Here is a 24,271-nt window from a genome sequence, read left to right as displayed (position 1 = left end):
AAATAAAAAAAAACTATTTATGTACCAAAATTATGTTTTTTGTTGCAACCATGCAGAAATTTTCTCCAGTTTTATAAACATAATATTAACTCTTTCATCACAAAATGTATTTATACATAAACAAAAAAGATTACAAGTTTATAACATATCAACTTTATTAATTTACTATGAAATAAGGATATATGTGGATATAAATACTATTACATCTTTATACATGAACTAATAGCGGATTTTATCTGCAAATATTTGTAAGTACATTTTTTTTGCATCTCTAAGTCCAACAATTAAGTGATTCATGGTAGACAATGAATAAGTCTTAAATAAGCCGTTCTATGAGATCTTACGATACACTCATCACACCAAATATGTTTTTTATACCCCAATTGTCATCGTGTTGTTGGCCAAGAAACTCACCACTTTGTGTGGCTCTTCCCTCTTCTATTGAGACCTTTTTCTCTTGGCCCAATTTCTCCATTTCATATCATTTCTCCTCCATTATATTTTAGGTTAATATTTGCACTTGAAAATAGAGAATTACAAACTAGGGAGATTTAAGTCATACAATAGAAAATACACGTGATAGTGAGTGACACAACTCAATGAGTTAACTCAACCAAAAATTCTGCTTACATGACTGATTTCACATTAGCCCACGACTTATACCATTGACCATATGCAATATTGTTATTGAGATCTTTTGAACAATTGAATTACACTTAACATATTAAGTATAATACACTATGGTCACCTTGTAGACATCACGGCCGCTACTATTGAATATATAAATTACTATTTGCAGAAACTCGGTTGAATGCTAGTTTTGAGTTGTAGTAAATAAGATTTGAAGAGGTTGGAGTGGCGGAGGATCAATGTGACAATGGTGTGTATCATTCTGTTTTCCATTAATTTGAAGGAAACAACATTTGGTGTTGATGACGATGGGTTTACTGAAGGAGCGGAGGAAGCCAAACTAGACATGCTAAAGCTTCTATGGTTGAGGAGAATGAGAAGAATGGAAGAGTTGGTAGCACGATGGAGGTGGGTGAGGGAGAACAAGCGAAGTGTGTTGGAGTTACCTGAGATGATGGTGTAACTCTAGTTATTCTATGCATCGAAATGCATAAGTTGAGAGAAGGGAGAAAGAGTTTGGATGAAGAAGAGTGACTAGATCCAATGGTCAAATTGAATGGTACATTGGTGAGAAGGTACTTAATTACTCTCACCTTAGAAATCACCCATGTTTTAAATGTAACACTGTTTTTATTCTCTTTCTTTTTACTCTTAAAAGAAATGATAAATACTACCAGAAACTAGGTCTTTGATTTGAACTCAAATGATAACAATTGAGTGACAAATAATTACATATAATACTATATAAAGTTTTACTATTTTTATGATGTTTTAATTGTATTTATTTATTTTTGTAAATTATGTTTTTAAAATTATGTTTTTTAATGATCGAATTATGTAGTTTTAATGAAAAACAAGGAAGACAAAAAAATTAAGTGCATTACTTTATAGACTAAAACTGCAAGAGTTAGACAAATTTTAGTATGAACCATGGTTGATCATTGACTAGAGTTAAACAAATTCTAACATAGAAAATTGCCCACCGACATCGTCACTTAGACATAGATGTTAAAAGTTGTGATTATTTTTATGGCTGTCATAAATAAATAAATATATGTCTTGTATTGAATAGACATCAATCAGATTGTCGTCTTTTTCGTAAAGACAAGGTGGGTTACAAGCTATTGCGCCATTCGTAACACAACAAGTGTCATTTAAGTAGGGATGACAATTAGATGCAAACCCAAAGGGTAGCCGCCAAAAAATACATAATAGATAGGATAAAAATCCGCATAATTGGTATGAGTACGAGGACGAATAATTACCCGTATAATTAAATAAGTATGAGTGCAGGGAATATTCATCCCTCCCCGCACCTGCACTTATATAAATATATTATTTATTTATTATATTATTTTAATATTTAGTTTAATTAATTATTTTCCTTTATGTTTAACATATATTGATATCATTGAACCTCTACAATATTTATAATTGAAAGATATACGTTTGCAAATTTTTTAAGAATTTGATTTTGATGAATAGGTAAATAATTTTGACTTTATAACTAAAAGTTTATGTCTTATTAATCGTGACTTTATAATTATATTTGCAACTTCCTATCTTTTTTTTTTTTTTTATATCTCGAATAATTTCGTCGTATGACTTACAATTTCATAAAGTATTATCATGGATATTTGTATATGTATTGTAAACTATGTTCATTTAAAATGTTTTGAGTTATAAAATATTTTAGTTTCTAATATTTTATGATTAAATTTAAGATATTTGGATAATTTTTAAATTTAATAACAACAATATCATTTATTTATCGATCTATTTTAGTTAAAGCATGAATAATGAGTATCGATAATGACACTTAGATATCCAAATGGTAAGGGTATGAATATTAAAGTTGATATTCAAGAGTATACGAACACGAGTATGAGTATTTTTTAAAATTGTTGGTATGAGAATTGATACTATAATACCCTATGTCATCCATACGTTTAAGGTTTTTGCACAAATATTAAAAACTACAATAATTACAATAAATAAAAATGTCATTTTACCAAACTACAAATCTTAACTATTAATAGGTTTTTTACTATTATTTATGCAAAATATAATAATGATTTTGAATTTGTGTATATAGTAACAATTGAAATGTAGCATAAGAAAAAATAATTAAAAATATATTAAAAATTGTGAATGACATTTACTATGTTAAAGTGACAAGAAGATTTTTAAATATTAATTAATGAACTACTTATAAAGGAGATTCGTCGAAGAACTTACTGCAAAAGTTATTATTGCATGGTCACAAGACTAAATACATAGTGTTTAAATACACAATTTTTTTTTTTTTAAAAAAGCTTAGGAAAGATGATAAAATTGACCATAAATAATAACTGTCTCATATTTGAATTAAGAACAAAATATATAACCTAATACTATCGACTTTTACCAATTAAAGTAAAGTTTAGAAAAAAGACATTTGTTTTAAAACAGCAACAAATAGTAAAATCAGTTTTTTATTTTTTATTTTAATTATTATAAAAAAAAAAATGTATCTTTTATACACGTCTAATTTGGTGTTGAGTCTTGTGACTATGCAAGACTTAAAATCACTTTTCATAGGCAAGTGGACTACTTGTACTTCTTAAATCACTTTTCGTAGGCAAGTGGACTACTTGTACTTTATGTATGGTTCACTCTTAAATCTTTTAGACGTTTTTGAGTTTCTTTTAATGGTTAGAGAGATTTTATTTACCATTTTATCAAATATCGCTTATATATTACAATCCAAAAGTTATACGATTAGTGATATTTACACAGTCAAACTTACTTTTGATACGTATCATTTAAATAATTAACTTTTTGTTAAATGTATTTTGAGAAAAGTAGTCAAACAAAGCGTGGTTATATAACAACTCATTTCTTTTACAAATAAAAACTCATTTAAATAAAGCTTAATTTTGCAAAATAAAATTTAATCAAGCATATTTGGTATTTCATCCAAACAAATAATTACAATAAAGTAGGAAAAAAACAAAAAATGATAATGATTGTTATTTTTACAAGTGTCAAATGATAGCTATAGCACATACTCCGAATTTCTAACATTTTAACTATTTTCGTAACAAAATATAAATAAGAAAATACACATATATCTAAATTATATTAATTTTGTGTATATATTTTGTTTTATATTTTATGGACCTCGTTGATTACTGCTATGAGAATACATATTTTTTTTGACTCATCTTATAATACATATTAAAGACAAAAAAATTGTTAAATAAATCACTTTCAAAACAATTTTTAAACTTAAAAAATAAAAAATAAACACATAATTTTCAAGAAAAAACTTCTATGTTTCATTTATAAATTTAAATTTGTACTAGTTATTTGTTACTCTCACATTTAACCTCACTTTGATAACAAAATTTTATCCTAAAACTAATTAATGTCGTTATAAATGTAATTTTAATTATTATTTTATTAAAATTAGACATTTCAATTATTATTATTTACACTACTTTCATAATATTAATTTTACTTTGTTTTAGTAAAAAAAAATATACAAATAATTAAGAAAAATATTTTGAATACGTATGAAGAAATATTGTATGATCATCAGATCAAATGGATAATACTTAAACATGTATATAAAATAAATATTTTTCTAATAATAATAAAATTGATTTTATTTGTAGCTGATATTTAAAAAAATAATGTGAATATTTTTCTCATATTCAATTAAAATTTTTTATTACAAAAATATATTTCTTTTTATATTCAAGAGACTTCAAAGCGGCAATGTTATCATATAAAATATTTTTTTTTTCCTTTTATAGGATGTCACATCATAGAGATGTGATAATATATAGTCATTTTTTATCAAATAATTAATAGTTAATTTAATAAATAAAAACAAATTATATTATTAAAATCAAACAAAATATATTAAATAAAAAAAAATTACATCAAAGTACTATAATACTTTAACAACTCTCTCTCATTTTGCATATATTATAAATAAATTAACAATTTCATTCTATTTTATTAACAATGCATTTTTATTTTTCCCCTCTATTTTGCATCCTAATAAATAAAGAAAAATTAAATTATATTAACAAAATCAAACAAAGTATACTAAATTGAAAAAAAAATATATATACATCAAATTTTAATTAACTATATCTACTTAAATATATCTATTTCTACATATAGTTTATTGCATAATTTGTCTAACTATTTAAACCACTTGAGAGGTTTTATACTTATCCTCATTTTGATCATTATTGATAGATTATACAATTCAAATCCTTATGTGTAATAGAACTATTACTGCATACCTCCATATAATTTAATTTATTATTATTATTATTATTATTATTATTATTATTATTATTTGTATGATTTTTTTATTTATTAGATTGTTAAATAAAATATAAAATAAGAGCAAATTATTAATTTAACAAATTTTCATTTCGTTAAAAAAATAATTTAAGTCGTCAACTTATGGTCAGATTCTTAATAGCAACATCCAATAATAGAAAAGAAAAGAAAATCATAGTTTTTTTTTAAAATAAAAGAAAAGAAAATCTCTTTCTTATATATGCTTAAGATTAGTTCTCTCAATAGTGCCCAATTTCCAATCACCAACTCCTACCACGGAATAGGTTGATTGGTACTTGGAGGTAGAACTCAGAGTGGCAAATTTCTTCCTTTTGGGAAACCAACGAAATAGTGAATCATTCTTTGACAAGTGTTGCTCATTCAACTTCAAAGACAACAACGTCCTTTTCTTCCCTCTCCACCCTCCTTAATTTGGTTCCAACAATAAGTCCTATCTTTGTTTCTACCATATATGAGTCATTCATATAATATAATAATTATATTATTTAAAATACAATAAAAATACGAAATACAAAATATGATTGAAAAATTCATGAATTTAATTTTAATTTTTAATTAAATATACCAAATTTTTAAGTATTATTTTTATTTTTATTTTATTTTGTAAAATAATAACATCGGAATGGTTACTAACCAATCCACCTTTTCTTTAGACCAATGAACAATGCCACATTTCGTAGGTGTCAGAACAACCACTTTATAGATAGGACAAAACATCCTTAATTAAAATAAAAAATATTTTTTTCTATAACAAGGGTAATCTTTATTTTCTGATTGATATTCTTTCTGAGCACCTATACACTCAAACTAGCTTGATGAGTCTCAATCAATCAAACCTTCGTTAGGAAGCATTATTTATTGAAACTTGGAGCTCCTATTCTAATTCTTACCTAAGGTGTGGTGGGGGTCTCTCTAATTTTGAACTATTATCATTATGTTTAATAAAAAAGGAAATAAAAATGTTGCACGATGTATAGTTTCATTTTGCATGTCCCTAGTAAGGAAATGTAATAGTAGTGAAGAGTGTTAATAGGAATTTGTGTCTTCACTTCAAATGGAAGTGGTTAATAAAAATGGTAAGAATTTAGAGAAGAAGAAAGGAAGAGAGAAAAGTTAGTAGTAGGTAGAGGGTGAAAAGAGAATAGTGATATAAATATTATGGGAGCATGAGGCAACAAAACAGACTGGTTAAAGGAAAAGTGAGTGTGACAATCTATGCAAAAGAAAAAGAATTTTTGGATATATTGGTTGAGAGGACTAACATTGTGTGATGTGGAGGACTGGGACAGACCAAGATTCGACATGTGTCTGCTTCTAATTAAACCACAAAGATTCATGACTAGGATATAAATTTACTCTACATTTTATAATAAATGTTGTTTAAAATTTTACACATGTATTAAAAAATATAATATTAAAATAAAAAATAAATTATTTTATTAAATTATTTTATTTTTTATAGATTTTTTAATATTATTAATATAATGAAGTATAATAATATATTATAAATTATTTATATAATAATGGCTAAATTATATTTGTGGTCCTTTAACTTAATCTCAGATAACGTTTTAGTCCTTTATCTTTTTTTTTCCCCGACTTGGTCCTTTATTTTAATTTTAAGTGACAATTTGATATTTTATGTTTTAAAATTTCAACAATGTTATCCTTTTTTATACAAAAATTCAAAAAAAAAATTCAATCAAAACTCATAAAATTAATTATATTCTTCAATATAATACAAATTTCATCAAATTCGTAACGCAAATCTTCAAATAAACTCATATTTTCATACTTTATTTGATATTGTTAGGAATAAAGGACTAAATCGGGAAAAAAAAAAAGATAAAGGACTAAAACGTTACCTGAGATTAAGTTAAAAGACCACAAATGTAATTTAGCCTATAATAATCATTGAAAAATAATATTAAAAAATTAAAATTATATTTAAAATTATAAACAATGTTTATTTTTAAAATAATTTTTTTTAATAAAAAAATTCTTATTGTATGATAGAGAGGAGTACTACAATAGAGCGCCTCTATTTGATATTTAAATGGATTTGATGTGTATAAATAATTTATTTTATAATTTTTTCAATAATAATACTAAATAAATATTCAATCTTTTCTGCATTTTATCACAAAAAATTATTAAATTAAAATTATTAATTATATATTGCTATATTTTAATAATTCTTATTTATTTTAATATACTTTATTATATAATATAACCGACAAAAACAGAAAGTGACTATTTTTATAACTAAAAAAATTTCTCTGCAATTTATTTTATTTTATATTAAATAGATAAAATGAGGGAAATTGATTTTTGTAATCAACTAATGACAATTGTTAATCTTTATCGTTTATTTTTAATTTATAAATTACAATATTTTTTATTTATTAACTAATCAAAGGGTCTCAGTGCATTAACACTCTCAATGGATGAATTTCTTAACTAGGGGGAATTCAAATCATAAAACACTCATCATTGTGAATGTTCTCAAGAACAAATGTTATATTTTAAAATTTTATTAACATTTTTACTGCTGAATTATGTCAATATTCAATTTTTTTTCTTCAGATGATGATAAGAATCTAATTTATAATTAATGGTGCAAATTTGAAATTTAAAGTTGATAAGTTTATATGTTACAGTATAGTCGACAATCAATTTGTACAATCAGAATAATGTACTTTAATTTTTTTTAAACTATATTAATATTCTTAATTTTATATATTAAACATTCTAAAATTTTATATTTATACTTTATGCTTTGAATAAAAACTCAATGTGACAACGACAATATCTTAATAAGCCACACCACTCAATCACAAATGTTAGAATTGAATATTGATATTAGAGTCATATTATCCTCTAAAAATATTAAGACGATCTTGAATATAATGTGAATACGTGTTCAAAATTTTATGTTACAAAAAGATACAGTGTTTTACCAACAAACAATAAACCGTGGGTAAAATTCATTTTTTTTTTCCAATAGCCGTTAAACCATCAATAATATATAGTTTAATACATATTTACAAGGGACCAATAGAGACTATTATCTCCCAATCTTTTATATATATTTTTTTAACACTACTATGCTATTATAATTTTTTGTCTTTAATTTCGTTCGTGTAAATTTTATATAATATGTTTTAAGGATTTTTCTTACTTACCATATTAGTTTAAGCACCTTTTAACCGATAAAAATATAAAACAAACTTTCATTAGAAACCTAATTTGTTTTTCTTTTAAGCATCATTGCTGATTCTCAAAGAAATTTTACATGTATTTGTTAGGAAGGTACAAAATGAAATTAGAGAAGAGATTGGTGATGCAAAGTATTGTTCACTTGTTGATGAAGCTTGTGAACGTGCAGAACATATATATTTCATGCTATGAAAATTATAAACACATGGTTATACAACAAGATAGAAGATGATTTTTTATAGATTAGGTGATTAATGTTTATATTTGAAGATAAAATTACTGAAAACTTTACTTTATATATGATAATAGATATTTTTAACTCTATGAAACAACGACAAACACAACTTCAAAAAAGTAAATTATGATTCTTTTATAGTTGTTTTACAATATTAACTTTGAATATATGTTATAATTTCTTGTATATGTTATGCATTTGAAAATGTAGTTTTTCTTTACTAAATTATTACTCTTTTAAATTTGAACACTATTACACTTAATTTTTGGCTTTATCCCTGTGTAAAGACAAATATAAAACCAAAGGTAAAACAATGTATTATCATCATTGTATAGATAATATTTTTCAGTGGGAATAACTCATGGAATTACAAAAGACAAGGGACTTCAAGATGATCAAATACGTGAAGCACCAATCACTTTGCATTTGGTGCACAATATTTCCAAGAAGGAAAACTTGTATCTAGTTTAAAGTAAAAGAAACATGCATCTAGTATAAGGCAAAGAATTACATCTAATCTCTTTCAAGATGTGGTAGGACTTAGGAGACAAATAACTACATAAGATCTCTTTCAAGAACCATAATTTGGTCAGCCACATGTGACTACCACTTGATTAGAAGAAATAAGCAATGCATAACTTACAAGAAAGCATCTAGTCTCCACCTACTTCTTTTGGTCCTAAATTGGTTTATGGAATTCCAACACCTCATTTTAATTAGTTCGATGAATCAACTTCTGAAAAATAAAGGAAAGAAAAAAATCAAAACATCTTTCAAACGCTCTGAAGAGAAAGAATTTTCAAAATTCAAAAAGAATAATTAGAGAGATAGTTCACCTTCTTTACTTAAAAAGATTTAATCAATCATTCTCATAAAAAAGCTAACGAGTATTTTTTATGATGTCTCTTCAAGTCACAAGTATTGTTTACTCCGTCTCTATAGACTTTTAAAGTTCTTTACTATGTCTCTCCAAGCTTAGACTATTATTTACTCTACCTACAAACTTTCAAAATTTGAGTGTTTTTCACTTTGTCTCTTTAAACTTTGAGTATTCATGACTTTGAGTATTATTGACTCTACCTCTCCAAACTCTCACAAGTTTTATTTAAGCTTAATTACAATTTCAGTTTCCTTATTTTTATCCATTAATAGAATTGATTCCTCATTTTAAAATCCTTCAATTTTTCCCTCTCTCATATCAATGGATTCGAAAAATTATGGTGTGACATACAATATTATGACATATAATTATCAACTTCTATGAAATTAATGCTCCTTGAATGAAATAGAAGCATCTTCAACTTTCATTGTCTATACTAAAAATCATAGTACCAAATAACTATCATACTCTACAATAAAAAGTATATTCCACTTGAAGCTAAACTACTTCAAAAAATTATTCTTCATGCTGAACATATGGTGAAACTTCTATGTTGGCTTTTTTGAAAAGTTCTTCAGTAACCGACATGATTTCACATCTCAATGCCAACCAACGCCCATATGTTAATCCACATTTTGTGTAATCAGGATTATATCAATATATCATTGAGTTGATTTTTTTTCACAAGTCAAAATTAATTCTTCCATCAAATGTCTATATCCCAAAATACATAACATAAGTTGACATATTGTAATCGTACATCAAGTTGGTTCCAAAGAAAGATATGTGATTGACAAAGGACCACTTAAAAACCAAGTGATTCCTTAATAGGAACTTTTCATAAACAACACTTCGACAATATAACATTTTTTTAATGTAAAATATCAGATAGATCTACAACCACCGAACATACTAAGAACTCTATTTCCCTAGACCAAAACCAAAAGCTCTGGTACCATGGTGGTGTCTTATAAACCTAATGTTGTGAGGTTTTGGAGGAAGATGTAGTGTCCATGTATCTTAGGGTTCCTGAACATTTAACCAAGTGTTGTTGTTAGTGCTCCCACAGACTCCCCTGAAAGTGGTATCAAATTAATGGTTCTTCTTGGCGGGGGAGCGAGATTGGGATCTTAGTGTAGATTACATCTAGTGATGTGGATAATTTGCACTTGAGGGGTGATGATTGAAATTCAAGTGTTAGTGGTTAGTCCCATATCAACTAGAAATGGATGAAATGTTCAATATATACGAGATGTAACCCATTTACCTAATATCTTAAAATTTTGAGTGGAAATGTGATGTCAAAGTCTCTTAGGCATTATAAACTTTTAGCTCATTGCTACTCCAGGACGCTCACTTGAACTCCTCTAGAGTATATTGCAACTAAATTGAGGAAATTTTTTTAAAATTAATTTGTGTTTTAGAGTTTGATACCTACCAAACATGGTGTAAAAATAGTTGAGAAGTAGTCAAACTGCTCGACTTTCGACTGCATTATTTTATATTTAAAATAAATTCAAAAAATATCTTAAAATTTGGACCATCTAATTTTAATCAAACAATTTCAAGATATTGACTACATCCAACAATAGCCACTATGAACTGCATATAATCTAAATTCGAAGTTGACTATGAGCCAATCTAAAATAAGCTACATTTCTACACAGTATCTTGCATTGTGACATAAATAGATTTTTCACTTTATTTTTTTTGTAACGAAAGATTCCACACTATTAATATGTAAAACATTAACAACTTTCAACCATATCTTTCATGATTGGTTAGTGCGGACAATTGTGTGATTTTGCTAATACAAATAATCTATGCCACGTTGTGACTCAATTTTTAGAACGAAAGTAGATTTCATGCAATAACCGTGTGATGCAGAAATGATTTTTATCATCTGATTTCAATTAACAGTAAAAAGTACATTTAATAAATATTCAATTAAAATTATCTAACAACATATTAATGATTCAAATAATCCGATACATATAATTGTGTGATTTTCCTAAAATAGGGATCCCGGGCCCCTCGTTGCATACGTCGAGTTCACATCAAATATACACGCTAGTTCTAATTTTCTAGCTAGTTTCCTCATTATTTTATTTTCTTCTCCTAATGCATTATGAAGGGTATGTGTGACCTAATTAATTTAATGCTTATAGTACTACTAGTACCTTTTATAACTTTGACCTCCACCACACAAAATGCAGAGTGTCACGGAATACACTATACAACCATTGGATATTTATAGAAACAGTGCATGTTGTTCTACTTCAAAATAAGCCAAAATCATATTTTGAGGTATAAAATTATTTGATGTTATATATTTATCTTCTAATTCATTTTTATAAAATCAATTTCAAACACCCCAAAATCAAACACATGTAGAGAGATAAAGTCATTGTCAATTAAGTAATTAAAAATAAAAATAAAAATAAAAATTTCAAATCTAAATATATTCCTACTCAAAAGCTATTTAAAAAAAACTTAGATTTAAAAAAGTAGTAATATTGATTATAGCTGTAAAAATTCCGTACTGATCATACAGAAAATGAATTGATGAGTAACAGTAACAGTCCTCTACCACTTCACACTCTCTCTCTCTCTCTCTCTCAATCTCTTCAAATCCCACTTATTTTGGCAACAATTTTTCCTACCCCACCAAATACAAAAATCATCATCACCAACACCTATTGAACAAAATAAGAAGCACCCTCAAAACTAAAAAACAGTGTATCCCTTTGTCTTTGTCCTTTGTATATCCTTTAAAAGATAATAAATATATCAACATCACAAATTTGAATCTTTACAAAAACAAAAAACATGGAAGAGGTTTGGAAAGACATGAACTTGGCTTCATTGAATGAACAAAACACACGACCCGTCACAATAACTAATCGTTCCAATTTTGGAAATGCAATCCTTCAAGATTTTCTAACTCGACCTTTAGATTCTTCTTCTTCATCTTCTTCTTCTAATTCTTCTAATTCTTCCTCTGTTGTTTCTGAAAATGTTTCACTTTATTGTCCTGTTTCTTCTTCATCGACCCCACCACTTGTAACTGCTTTAAGTTTGAATTCTCGTCCTGATTTTCACGTTCACCCTCTCATCATACACAAGAATAATTCACAGTTACTACATCAACATCAGCATCAGCATCAGCATCAGCATCAGCATCAGCATCAACAACAGCATCATCGTCACATCAATGCTTCAAATGTTTCTTCTTTTGTTAATCCTTCACTACCACCGTTTGATCGGAATGTTGGGTCTGCATCGAATTCTTTCACGTGTTTTGGAAAGAGGTTTGGTGAACCACCTGATGTTAGTCCTGTTGAAAGAAGGAATAAGCGTATGATCAAGAATCGTGAATCTGCTGCACGTTCTAGAGCTAGAAAACAGGAAATTTTTGCTCTTTATTTTCTCTTTTATTACCAAAATTGCATTGCATTGTACAATTGTGGTTTTAACTAGTCAAAATAACATTCTCAATAATGTCATAGTTTCATAGTTTTATGTTTTTTAATGTTCATAAAATGTTTCATGTTTTTGTAATTTCAGGCTTACACTAATGAACTAGAGCAAAAAGTTCAATTATTGATGGAAGAAAATGCAAGACTCAAAAGACATCAAGAAGAGGTATAAGAATATTGGTACCACTTAATTGCATAATGCACATTTTTATAAACATAGTTTATTTATTTATTTATTTATTTATTTTTTATGGTATGATATGTTAATGCAGTTATGGGAAGCAGCAAGTGGTCAGCAAAAGAAGAAGAACAATTTATATCGAACATTAACAGCTCCATTTTGAGAGTAACAACTATCTTAACTAATTGTGGTCCAAAATTATGTTACACTTTTATGACTGAATTTGTGGTTATGACTTTTCCACGTTTTAGTTATTAAGGTAGTAGTTAAAGGGGAATTAGGTTGTGTATGAAAAAAAAAAAAAGAAGAATGTGGTTTTGCCATTCCAAGCAAGTGCTTCAACGTGGAAACTTAATTTGATGGGTCTTTTTTTGGCATTATTATTATCCTCCAATTTTTGACCTTTTGCAATTTTTGTTTTTTAACTAATGTTTCTTCATGAGGAAAGTGAATCAATAAATGGGATAGTAAAAGATGAAAACGTGACCAAAAAAGCATATAGTGTATAGAGTCTATGGCTATAAGCTTTGCTGGAGGGTTTTTGGCTTTTTGCAATGGAAATGACGTTTTGTTGTCTTCCACAACAAAAACCTTTTTAATACTACTATAATAAAATATTTACCTTGTTTGTCTTATACTAATTCCAAAATAAAATTTTGGATTTTCATTTCTATAAGTTCTTTTTTTTAGATTTCATATTTGTAAAATTAGTGTAAAGTTTAGATTCTTAACGTTTTACTATACAAATAAACGGTTATGTGGCAAATAGAAATTCACGTGGCATTTTAATATGGATTTCATATTTATTTTATTTTTTAAAAATGCCATTTTAATACACCATATATGAAACTTCTATAAATTGACGCAGGAATGAAAATTCATCTGAAACTCAATTATTTAAAAACATCTCACCAATTTTTTTAATCTTTATGAATATTTCATTTTTTAAAGCAAAAGTCATGAGGTGTTAGAGTGAACCGTCCTCAATTTCCTAATATATGTTGCACTCCTATTGCAAACTAAAGTTATTCATATTACTTCATAAATCTTCACTACGCCAAAAATGACATTTAACAGCGCCTATTTTACAGCGCTTGTTAAACACAAGCGTTGTTGTAATTATATTTTAAAATTAACGGAGCCTTTTACAGCGTTTTTGTGCACAAGCGCTGTAAAACAAGCGCTGTTGTAGGTCATATAATGTTTGTGCATAATGTTATAAGGCTTTTACAGCGCTTGTCCTAAAAGCGCTGTAAAATGAAGCGCTTTCGCGTATCAGTTACAACGCTTTTTTCACAAGCGCTGTAAACACATGCGCTTCCAAATATTTGAACTACCTAATACAGCGCTTTTTTCACAAGCGCTGTAAAATACATGCGCTTCCAAATATTTTGAATTATTGTGATAAATATGCATGTAATTTGAATTGAGTGTTTTATACTAATATGGCAGAATAGCAAATTAAATCACTTATATAATTTGAATGGTTTATATCCCAATTAGTAAGGCAAATGGTTTATACTAATATTCTAATATGGCGTGCATATAACAATTAATTGAGTGTTATAACATCTCACAGTTTGCTACTAATGTCACTTATATAATGTAAATTAAGTGCCAATTCGATTGGAATAAATATATGAGTTACAATCATCCAAAATTGAACCCAAATAAAACCAACACAAAAGCCTTTTACAGCGTTTTTTATAAAAAGCGCTGTAAAAAAGCTTTAAAAATAATATTCATCAGACACCTAACATGACTATCTCTAACATGAATTTCTTCAAACACCTTGTACGCATTATGGGAATCCCCAAAAACACATTGTTAACAAAAACATCAGACTCAAATCCATTTTTCGCAACATGGCAATGAACCTGAATACCAAGTTTCGATTTAAGAAGGAAAGAGAATGTAAAGAGATAAAAAGGGTGTTGTGGTGGAGATTGAATTGTGAAAGAGTAAGCTTTGATGTTTGTGAAGAAGATGCATAAGAGGAGACGAGATTTTGGTGGTGACCAGTTATGTGGGTTTTGCATGTTGAGCTTGTTTAAAAAATAACATAACAAAACACAAAAACAATAAGGCCTTTTGCAGCGCTCATTTAGAAAAACGTTGTAAAAGGCTTTAAAAAAAGCATTCATATACCATAATAAAACAAGGAGGTCTGTTACAACGCTTTTACACATAAGCGTTGTAAAAGAGCCTTTTAAAATTAACATAAAGAGACATTTTAGAGCGCTTATGTGTAAAAGCGCTGTAAAAGGCTTTAAAAAACGTTCATATAACATAATAACACACGGAGGTCTTTTACAGCGCTTATTTGGGAAAAGCGCTGTAAAAGAGCCTTTTAAAATTAACATAAAGAGACATTTTAGAGCGCTTATGTGTAAAAGCGCTGTAAAAGACCTCCGTGTGTTATTATGTTATATGAATGTTTTTTAAAGCCTTTTACAGCGCTTTTACACATAAGCGCTCTAAAATGTCTCTTTATGTTAATTTTAAAAGGCTCTTTTACAGCTACGAACCTTATTTCCACGATCATCTCCTTCATTTCGAACCTTATTTCCATTCAAGATCATCTCTCCCATTTTACACAATATATTTTCATTGAAATACGTAACCCTCATTACGTATTTCTTCAATACCGTATTTCTGTGAACCATATTTCTGTGAACTTTCTGTGTTCCCTCTTTTCTTCACATTTCATCTTTCTTCGAACCATTATTCAGGTATTGATGTTATAAATTTTTTGTAATCATTAAAATGCATGTTGAGATTTTTTAAGATATACTGATACATGTTGAGGTTGTTTATAATAATGCATGATCCATGTTGAGCTTGTTGATGTTATACTAAACTGCATGTTGAACTTGTTGTAGTTAAATGGATACAAACAAAGATATAGAAGTTCAAAATGAAGAAGTTGGCACCTCCAAGACTTATGAAAAAGAAGTCAAACGTGGTGCAACTATAATGCAAAAGGTGATTAAAGCAAGGAGTAGTGGGATTAAATTTGAGGTATACTATACTTTGTTTGCTGTGTGATTTTTATCTTTTTTTAGGGTTTAGGGCATGTACTTACTATATGAGTTTATTAGGTTGGCTGGAACGAGAGTGGTCAGCCAGTTGACCCCAACAGCTCCATGTTTGTAAGCTACATTGGGGCTGTTGTTCGTCAAAATGTCCCAATAACAATAGACAACTGGAGAGATAAGGCGTTGAAGGATGCCAAAGATATCATCTGGAATGACATTCAAGTAAATATTTTGATCTACTCTTTTGTCATTTATAATTTTTTTTCTGTAAAATACATTACTTATAATTGTTTTCATTGCAGACCACTTTTGTTCTTGATGAGGAACGAAAGTCATATGTTTTGAGAGTTGCTGGGAAAATCCATCGTGGATTTAGATCCCATCTCTCAAATTTCTATCTAAAAGATAGAGAAGGAAACACAAATGCTGAACCTCCAAAGATATATCAACATTATATATCAAAGGATGAATGGAGTGCATTTGTTTCCAAACGTTCTGACCCGGCGTTTGTCGTAAGTTATTAATTTATTAGCATTTGTGTTTTATTATTCATATTCGTAGCGTATTTTAAATTTTTACACAATTGCAATTTTTTTTTTATATAGAATATTAGTACGGCAAATCGCGAACGGGCAAGCAACCCAAAACACCCATACAAGAAATCACGTATGGGATATGCACGCCTTGAACAACAAATTGTAAGTAATTAAACATCACTTTTATATAATGAAGTAATTTGTATTATAAACTATAGTGTGTAACTAATTTGTATTATTTTGTTTATGATTTTAACGAATAGAGAAAAGACACCCAAGCCGATCAACCCTTGGGTCGTCATATCTTATGGAAGGAAGCGCGTGTTAACAAAGAAGGAGTGGTTGATAATGAAAATGTCAAAAAAGTTGTAGAACTTTGTGTAAGTATATTATCACTTTAATATTTTTTAATATTGTATTTTAAAAATGCTATTGAACTTATCTTTTTAATGTTACATGTATTTTAGGAAATTATTGAACAAAGTTCTGAAAATCCGGAGGGAAACAAGGATACTTGCAGGGACATTCTTGGGAAAGTGTTTAATGTCCCTGAGTATTCCGGTCGAGTTAGGAGGAAAGGATTTGGCGTAACTCCCAAAAGCTTTTTTCCTCAAGAGAAGCCCCAAAAACCTTCCAACGAGGAAGTATTAGAGAAGCTCAGAATCCTATCAGAGCAAGTGGCACTCTTGGTGAATACGAACAAAGACAAGCAACTTCCGGTTCAGCTCCAACCTGAAATACAAATGGAGAGTGAAACCGGGAGTTGCAACGTCGGTTTGAAGAGTATTCCCGAGGTAATTAATTACTTACTACTTACTTGCTTATGTAATTACTTATGTATTAAACAAACTTATATATTAACTGTACTTATATTTTAACTATTGATGTAGGGTGTCACTACATATGTCCTATACTTGTCATCGCCTACTCAGGGGAAGGTGGGAAAATGAATATTGTACAATACTTCGGGAGAAGTATTGCACAATATTCCAATCCCCGCGGGCCATGTCAAAGTATCGTATACTGTTGCTTTCGAACCAACTGCGCCGTTGCCCATATCGGACAATGATGGAGATATGCAGTTCTTAAGCGACGCTATTGGTAGTTACGTGGCATGGCCCACAAACCTTGTTGCACTCGAAAAAAAGATTCTCAGAGACAAATCAGTTACATCTCCCGAAAAGGTTTGTCACATTTATTGCCTAAGGTTTGTCATTTTTTCAGATTCAATAAACTAACATTTTACCTCATTTTTGTAGGTCCAAATAAATAAACCACCCATACAGCCAAAAAAAGGCAGCAAACCTCAAAAATTGGAGGTTAATAGGGCTGCCAAACTACAAAGGCTGGAGGGTAATAAAGCTGCCAAACTTGCAGCAACAAAAAATCTGGATCGGGGAAAATCGGTCGCTGCTGCTGCTGCTCCTAATAAAAGTCAGCCACGCCTTGGTAAATACGGGGCGTGTCTTGACATCCAAATAAAAAGGAACATGGGCAGCAGTAACGATTCGCCCATCGTACACATGAATAAAGATATATTTGGATATGAGTATGTTGAATACCTCGAAAAGGAGCACATGTACGAACTTCTCGAACATAAGGAGTTGAGTGCTACTGTAATCAGCTTGTACATAAGGTAAAAAATACTTTTAATTGCATTTATTGGTAATTAATTAAATGTATTGATAATTAATCTAGTTTAAAATTTTCATTGAAGGTTTTTGTACGAGAAGGTCGTGTGCACGAGGAAATTGTCAAATAAATACTCATTCTTGTCTTCGCATAAGATGTCGATGTGGAAACTCGATCCAGACAATGTAAAGAAATACATTGTAGATATGTTTTTAGGAAATATAGAAAATGATAAATTGTTCTTGACACCATATAATTCAGGGTACGTAATTTTATCTATTTTAATTGATGAGAATTTAATTTATTAGTTGTGTATAAACAAAATTGCTTAACCAATTTTTTGTTGTTGTAGGGCACATTGGGTGCTATTTGCAATCAATGCGGTCTCTGAAGTTATATACTATTTGGATCCCGTGCACGGCAATTACAGCAATCACCCCGAAATAAAGACTATGCTCGACACGTAAGTAATATTCATTTATTTCTTACATATATATATATATATATATATAAATATTCATGCTCTAATAATCACATTTATTCATTCGATAGTGCCTTAAAAGTTTCTTACATATATATATTCATTCGATAGTGCCTAATAATCACATTTATTCATTCGATAGTGCCTTAAAAGTTTCTTACATATATATATTCATTCGATAGTGCCTAATAATCACATTTATTCATTCGATAGTGCCTTAAAAGTTTCTTACATATATATATTCATTCGATAGTGCCTAATAATCACATTTATTCATTCGATAGTGCCTTAAAAGTTTATCGAGCTCAAAGAGGTGCTAAAGTGTCGAAGCAGAAGTCTAATAACATTACATGGATCTCAATAAAGTGCCCTCGTCAAACAAATAACATCGACTGTGGGTACTACGTATTGAGATTCATGAAGGAGATTGTTGAGAAGAATAAAACTATTATCCCAGAAACGGTACGGTATTTGCATTATATGATTTTCATATATAAATTATCTATATATTTGATACTAACTTAATATAATATGTTCAATTTTTATATTGCAGTACTTTGACAATTCCAGTCCATCATATTCTGAGGAAGATCTGATGGAATTAAAGGAAGACTGGTGTCAGTATGTGCTTGACATGCAAATTATTTGATTTTCTGGGAAATAGCTTGCTGCTGGGCAAGGGATCTGAATATTATATGGTAGCTAGTGCATATTATGTATATTCTGTTAGTTATTATATGTAAATGATCATAGGACACAATATATGAACATGCATATGGATCTGAATGTAGTTTAGGTTGTAAATTAGGTTGTATATTATGTTGTATATATGTATCTGAATGTAGTTAATTAGGTTGTAAATTACAGAGTTACAGAGTTACATATATGTTAATTAAGTTACAGAGTTATGATTTCTGATTGTGTGAACTGCTTATGGTATTTGAATATGTTTTGTTGTTGTGTGCACTGATTGTGAAGTGATTATGGATCAAAATAATTTTGGATACAAAGATAAAAGACAGCGCTTTCTAAAAAAAATGCCATAAAAAGCTAAAAAGCGCTTTTCATTTCAAATAAATAATTTACAGCGTTTAAAAAAAAAAAAACACACACACACACATTTTACAACGCTTTTTTTAAAAAGCGCTGTAAAAGGTTGTTGTAAAGCGCTTTAATGGTGTATATTTTACAGCGCTTTTTAGAGAAAGCGCTGTAAAATGCAGACCCATAATATGAAAATTATTGGTGGACATTTTACAGTGCTTGTGTTAAAAAACGCTCTAAAAACAGACCCATATCTCATATAATGGGGGTGCATGTTACAGCGCTTTTTTGAAGAAGCGCTGTAAAATGTGCATAACAAGCGCGCGTTATATTTACATATTTTATAGCGCTTTTTTAAAAGCGCTGTTGTATCATTTACAGCACTCGATTCCACAGCGCTTGTTTTTTTTGAAAAAACGCTGTAAAAGGATTAAAAAAAGCGCCGTAAAATGCAGTTTTTCGCATAGTGTGTATTCAAATTTTGTCTTTGACTGCATGACTAAGAATGCCTCACATGCTTGTTAATTTACATTACATTATATTTCTCTCACATACATGTACATGAGCAATGAGGAGATCGAAGTTTTTTTTGCAGCCAAATTCTAAGGACCTTGAATAATAACGTGCATAAAATTATTATTATCATTATTATTTGTTTACAACTTTTAATATTTTTTTTAGAACTTAAAAATTAAAATAATCATCACATTATAGAAACTTTAATATATAATTATATGATTTGACTCAAGAATTTAATAAACTTCTAGCTGGAATGAAGCTCGTAAATAAGTAATTACTCCAGCTAATAAAAATATAGCAAAAATCATAATATATTTAACTCAAATTTTAAATCAATTTTATCTTGATTTTTATTTATATATGTAACTAGAGAAATAAGTATTACAAATAAATGTAGCAGACACACTCTTTTTAAGAGGTGTGGTCCTCACATCGTAGTGATCTTCATGCGAGTGTTCACAAACTCTTGCACCAAGGATAGAACTTCATTTTCTTCTGGTAATTTAAATTTTGTACACCTATATAAATTGCAACAATTTTAGCAAACAATGATTAAAAAGTGTTGTAAAACTGCAATTTCCATGCAGGTGGAATAGTCTCAGCACGTCCATCTACTATTTATCAACAACAAAAGCTTCAATTTTTTATTTATTAAAAAGATTCATTATATCCACAGAGATGAAAAGAGAATTTGAAGGATGTAATTTGTAAGGAAAAAAAAATCATCAATAACTATTTTTGCCAAGATGTTATCAAATGTGATAGATAAGAACAAAAACTAAAATTATAATAAATATAAACAATAGCATCATGAATAGGTCGTTGTAAAATCAATTGATTGATAAAAAATTTAAATATGATTTTAATACCTACAGTTATATAATTGTTTGTTTTAGTCCATATAAATTTTTTTTGTTTAGATTCGGTCCTTGGACATTCAAAAATTGTTGCCTTTCGAATACTAAAAACAAGGGTTTTTATTTTGAAAGGAATGAATCAAAACAAAAAAAAAGTTATAATTGGATGGACTAACATCATCTTTAAATCTTGATAAAATATCACAATCATAATTGGTAGGATCTGTAGGGAACAACAAGCCCTTTTCATCCAGCTGAAACTTTTCCTATTATTCAAAGCAATTGTGACTTCTAAAAAAGCATCAGATTTAACTATCTAATAAAAATAAAAATAGAATATTAAAAGAAACATCCTTACCTTGAGTGGATATTTAGCACCTCAATATTGTCTCCTTTCACAACATCTTTCAATGAGATTAGACTTGGAATATGTGGAATTACTTCAAAAAATGGTGGATTCTCATGAATTTGAAAAACTTTGAATCGGTTCTTCTCGAGTTCATAATAGATAAAACAATGAGACTTATATAAATATAACAATATGATAGCACCCTCCTCAAAGTGTTTTAATGGACAACATAAAGTAAAAGGTGAAGGGAAAAGACGGTTGCTGGAAATATCAATATTGTACACATTAGTCCATGATTCTCCAATACCATACTTCTTCATAATCCACATTGTAGCATTTTGATCAGAAGCACAACATATGTAAAGAAATCCACTTAATTGTCCCATGCGGATGATCTCATAACTCATTTCATTATTATTATTATTATTTTCAAAACAAGGTGGAGAAGGGAATAATTGCAACATCTCACTATCAAAGTTGAAACACAATATTGACATTTGCCAATTATCAAATCTGATCCAATGAAGTGCACCATTCACACAAGTGGCATGCTTAAGCTCCTTAATAGAAAATTGAGGATCCACTTCAACATTTCTCCAAGATGATGTTCCAAGCGTGTGTATCTCAAGGGTCATAGCTTCAAACACCCAACCATAGGGACGGCTAACACCGTTAGGCATAACACGGTTCCCCTTAACATATTTCAACCACATATGTATAACCTTATATTCACCAGTTTTAGGATGGAAACCAAAACCGGCGTTTCCTACAATTCTTACCAGAGTTGGGTTTAACCTCTTAGGAGTTTTAGTAACTTCAGGAAGTCTTATGAAATCGCCAGTGGTTGGATTTAAAATCACTAAAGGAGTTAAATTATTATGATGACACAAACAAAGCAAGCCATTGCAAGAATTCAGAATTCCACACTTATCATGACGTGCCTTGCAACCAATAAAAGGCCTTTTTCTATTCCAATAATTATCTTTCTTCAAACATTCTTTGTCAAAACAAAGACGAAGCTTGAATAAGGGATTAAGCTTAACAGGGTTGTTTCTTCCAATCTCAAACTTTTCAGACTCACACTCAAGATGATAAAAGTTTTTTGGCATAAAGTTATGATTATAGGTTCGAATTATGAAACTAATTCGTGCTCTATCAGAGTACAATTTATCAAAATGTGGTTCTGAAATAAGTGTTTTCCAACTTTTGGAAACACATTTACAAGTAAGAAGAGACTTAATGGGAAGTTGAAGCAGAATGTCAGCAATGATATGGGATGGAATATTATCAAAATAAGGGAATTCTGCCTCATCAATTTTACTCTTTGCATCATTGCTTCTTTGGCTATCCCTTGTAGAGGCAATTGAATCCAATTTTATTTCCATGGCTAAACTGAGTTGTTAGAACCAAAAGGATCAAAATAAATAAATAAAAATAGATAAAAGAAAAAAAATCATATTTGAAGAAGAAAAAGGCTCTTTCAAACAATTAAACATCGAAAATTAGAAGCATGATTTTCATAATAAAAAAAAAAACTAGGAAAAAGCAGAAGCAGATAAAGAGAAGTTACTGGTTTGCGAGATATTTGCGATAAAACATGAAACATATTGATGATTATTGATAAAAAAACAAAGAAGATTGAATACTGAAAGTACCTTGGAGAGAACGTTTGTTGAATTTGCTACAGCCGTTTCTGATTTTGGAAGGAAATTGAAACCCTTCTTATTTTATAGAGTAGAGAAGAGACGTGGATTGGCCTTCAAGGCCCATTACTTTAATAATTATTTTTTTAAGAGATCTTTTTCAATTCTTTATAATTAATTAATAAAAAAGTAACAAAGTGGATGGACTATAGACTAAGTTTAATTTTTTTTAACAATGGAATAATTATTAATTTAATTAATAGAAAATAACTAAAATATTTTTAAAAATAAAGTTTATTAAAAAAATAAAATATATTATATTAAAAAAATATCAAATTTAATGCAGTTAAATAAACAAAATATCTCTAATATTTTACAAATAAAATAACAATCTAATTTTATTTTTTGTTGATAATTTTTTTCTATTTTTACTCCGATCTTGTATGTTTTTTCTGTTAAATGTATTGTAGTTTACTTTAACTTTTTTATTATATTAATAATATTTTAAAATAAAATATATTAAATTTAAAAAATATCAAATTTAATGTAGTTAAACAAACAACATATCTCTAATATTTTATAAATAAAATAACAATCTAATTTTATTTTTTTTCAATAATTTTTTTCTATTTTTACTCCGATCTTGTATGTTTTTTCTGTTAAGTGTATTTTAGTTTTTTTTTAAATTTTTTTTATTATATTAATAATATTCTAAATTAAAATATATTAGATTAAAAAAAATCAAATTTAATGCAGTTAAACAAACAACATATCTCTAATATTTTACAAATAAAATAGCAATTTAATTTTTGATATCAAATTTAAAAACATATCTCTAATAGTTTAACTTTTTTTTATTTTACAACATATCAAATTTAATGCAGTTAAACAAACAACATATCTCTAATATTTTAACTTTTTTTATTATATTAATAATATTTTATTTTTATTATTATTATTTATATATTTTTTGGTATTAAACAATATATCCATTAATTCACATTATAGAAATCGATTTCGAAATTCATTGGGAAGTTACGCAACAAGTTGGATTATCATTTCAATTTCATTAAAATGCAATAAATGTATCACAATTAATTCAAATAAGTTATCAAATAAGAAAACTGCTTTGATAAGTCGTTCATGCAAAAATCTGATGCCGAGAGACGGTCAAGGAACTGCG

General features: G+C 28.3%; 3 protein-coding genes and 1 long non-coding RNA gene across 5 annotated transcripts; 3 read left to right on the top strand and 1 right to left on the bottom strand.

The window, feature by feature from the left end:
- The first annotated feature begins 11,935 nt into the window (after positions 1-11,935).
- On the top strand, positions 11,936-13,375 carry LOC101513662 (protein FD-like). The gene is made up of 3 exons (XM_073364257.1): positions 11,936-12,738; positions 12,898-12,974; positions 13,081-13,375. Exons 1-3 carry the CDS (start codon positions 12,159-12,161, stop codon positions 13,150-13,152), a joined length of 729 nt encoding a protein of 242 aa, XP_073220358.1. The 5' UTR covers positions 11,936-12,158; the 3' UTR covers positions 13,153-13,375.
- A 2,413-nt stretch (positions 13,376-15,788) lies between these two features.
- LOC140918974 (uncharacterized) lies at positions 15,789-16,714 on the top strand. Its single transcript, XR_012161474.1, has 3 exons — positions 15,789-16,249; positions 16,330-16,539; positions 16,633-16,714. It is a non-coding gene; the product is annotated as an uncharacterized lncRNA (long non-coding RNA).
- Positions 16,715-18,295: 1,581 nt separating this feature from the next.
- Positions 18,296-19,478, top strand: LOC113788022 (uncharacterized). Its single transcript, XM_073364166.1, has 4 exons — positions 18,296-18,457; positions 18,548-18,658; positions 18,961-19,138; positions 19,230-19,478. Exons 1-4 carry the CDS (start codon positions 18,351-18,353, stop codon positions 19,323-19,325), a joined length of 492 nt encoding a protein of 163 aa, XP_073220267.1. The 5' UTR covers positions 18,296-18,350; the 3' UTR covers positions 19,326-19,478.
- A 1,048-nt stretch (positions 19,479-20,526) lies between these two features.
- Positions 20,527-23,203, bottom strand: LOC101513337 (F-box protein At3g07870-like). 2 transcript variants are annotated; one of them, XM_004512114.4, is made up of 3 exons: positions 23,101-23,203; positions 21,455-22,837; positions 20,527-20,757 (listed from the first exon to the last, which is right to left on the bottom strand). In XM_004512114.4, exons 2-3 carry the CDS (start codon positions 22,828-22,830, stop codon positions 20,667-20,669), a joined length of 1,467 nt encoding a protein of 488 aa, XP_004512171.1. In that variant the 5' UTR covers positions 22,831-22,837; positions 23,101-23,203; the 3' UTR covers positions 20,527-20,666. The 2 variants fall into 2 exon arrangements, with proteins under 2 accessions (XP_004512171.1, XP_012574465.1); XM_012719011.3 differs by having other exon boundaries at positions 21,455-22,832; positions 23,101-23,201.
- Positions 23,204-24,271: the final 1,068 nt, after the last annotated feature.

Source organism: Cicer arietinum, chromosome 8, assembly GCF_000331145.2.
Source record: "Cicer arietinum cultivar CDC Frontier isolate Library 1 chromosome 8, Cicar.CDCFrontier_v2.0, whole genome shotgun sequence".
Lineage (NCBI taxonomy): Eukaryota > Viridiplantae > Streptophyta > Magnoliopsida > Fabales > Fabaceae > Cicer > Cicer arietinum.
Note: the sequence above shows the minus strand (reverse complement) of the source record. Positions and strands in the feature narration are given on the sequence as shown.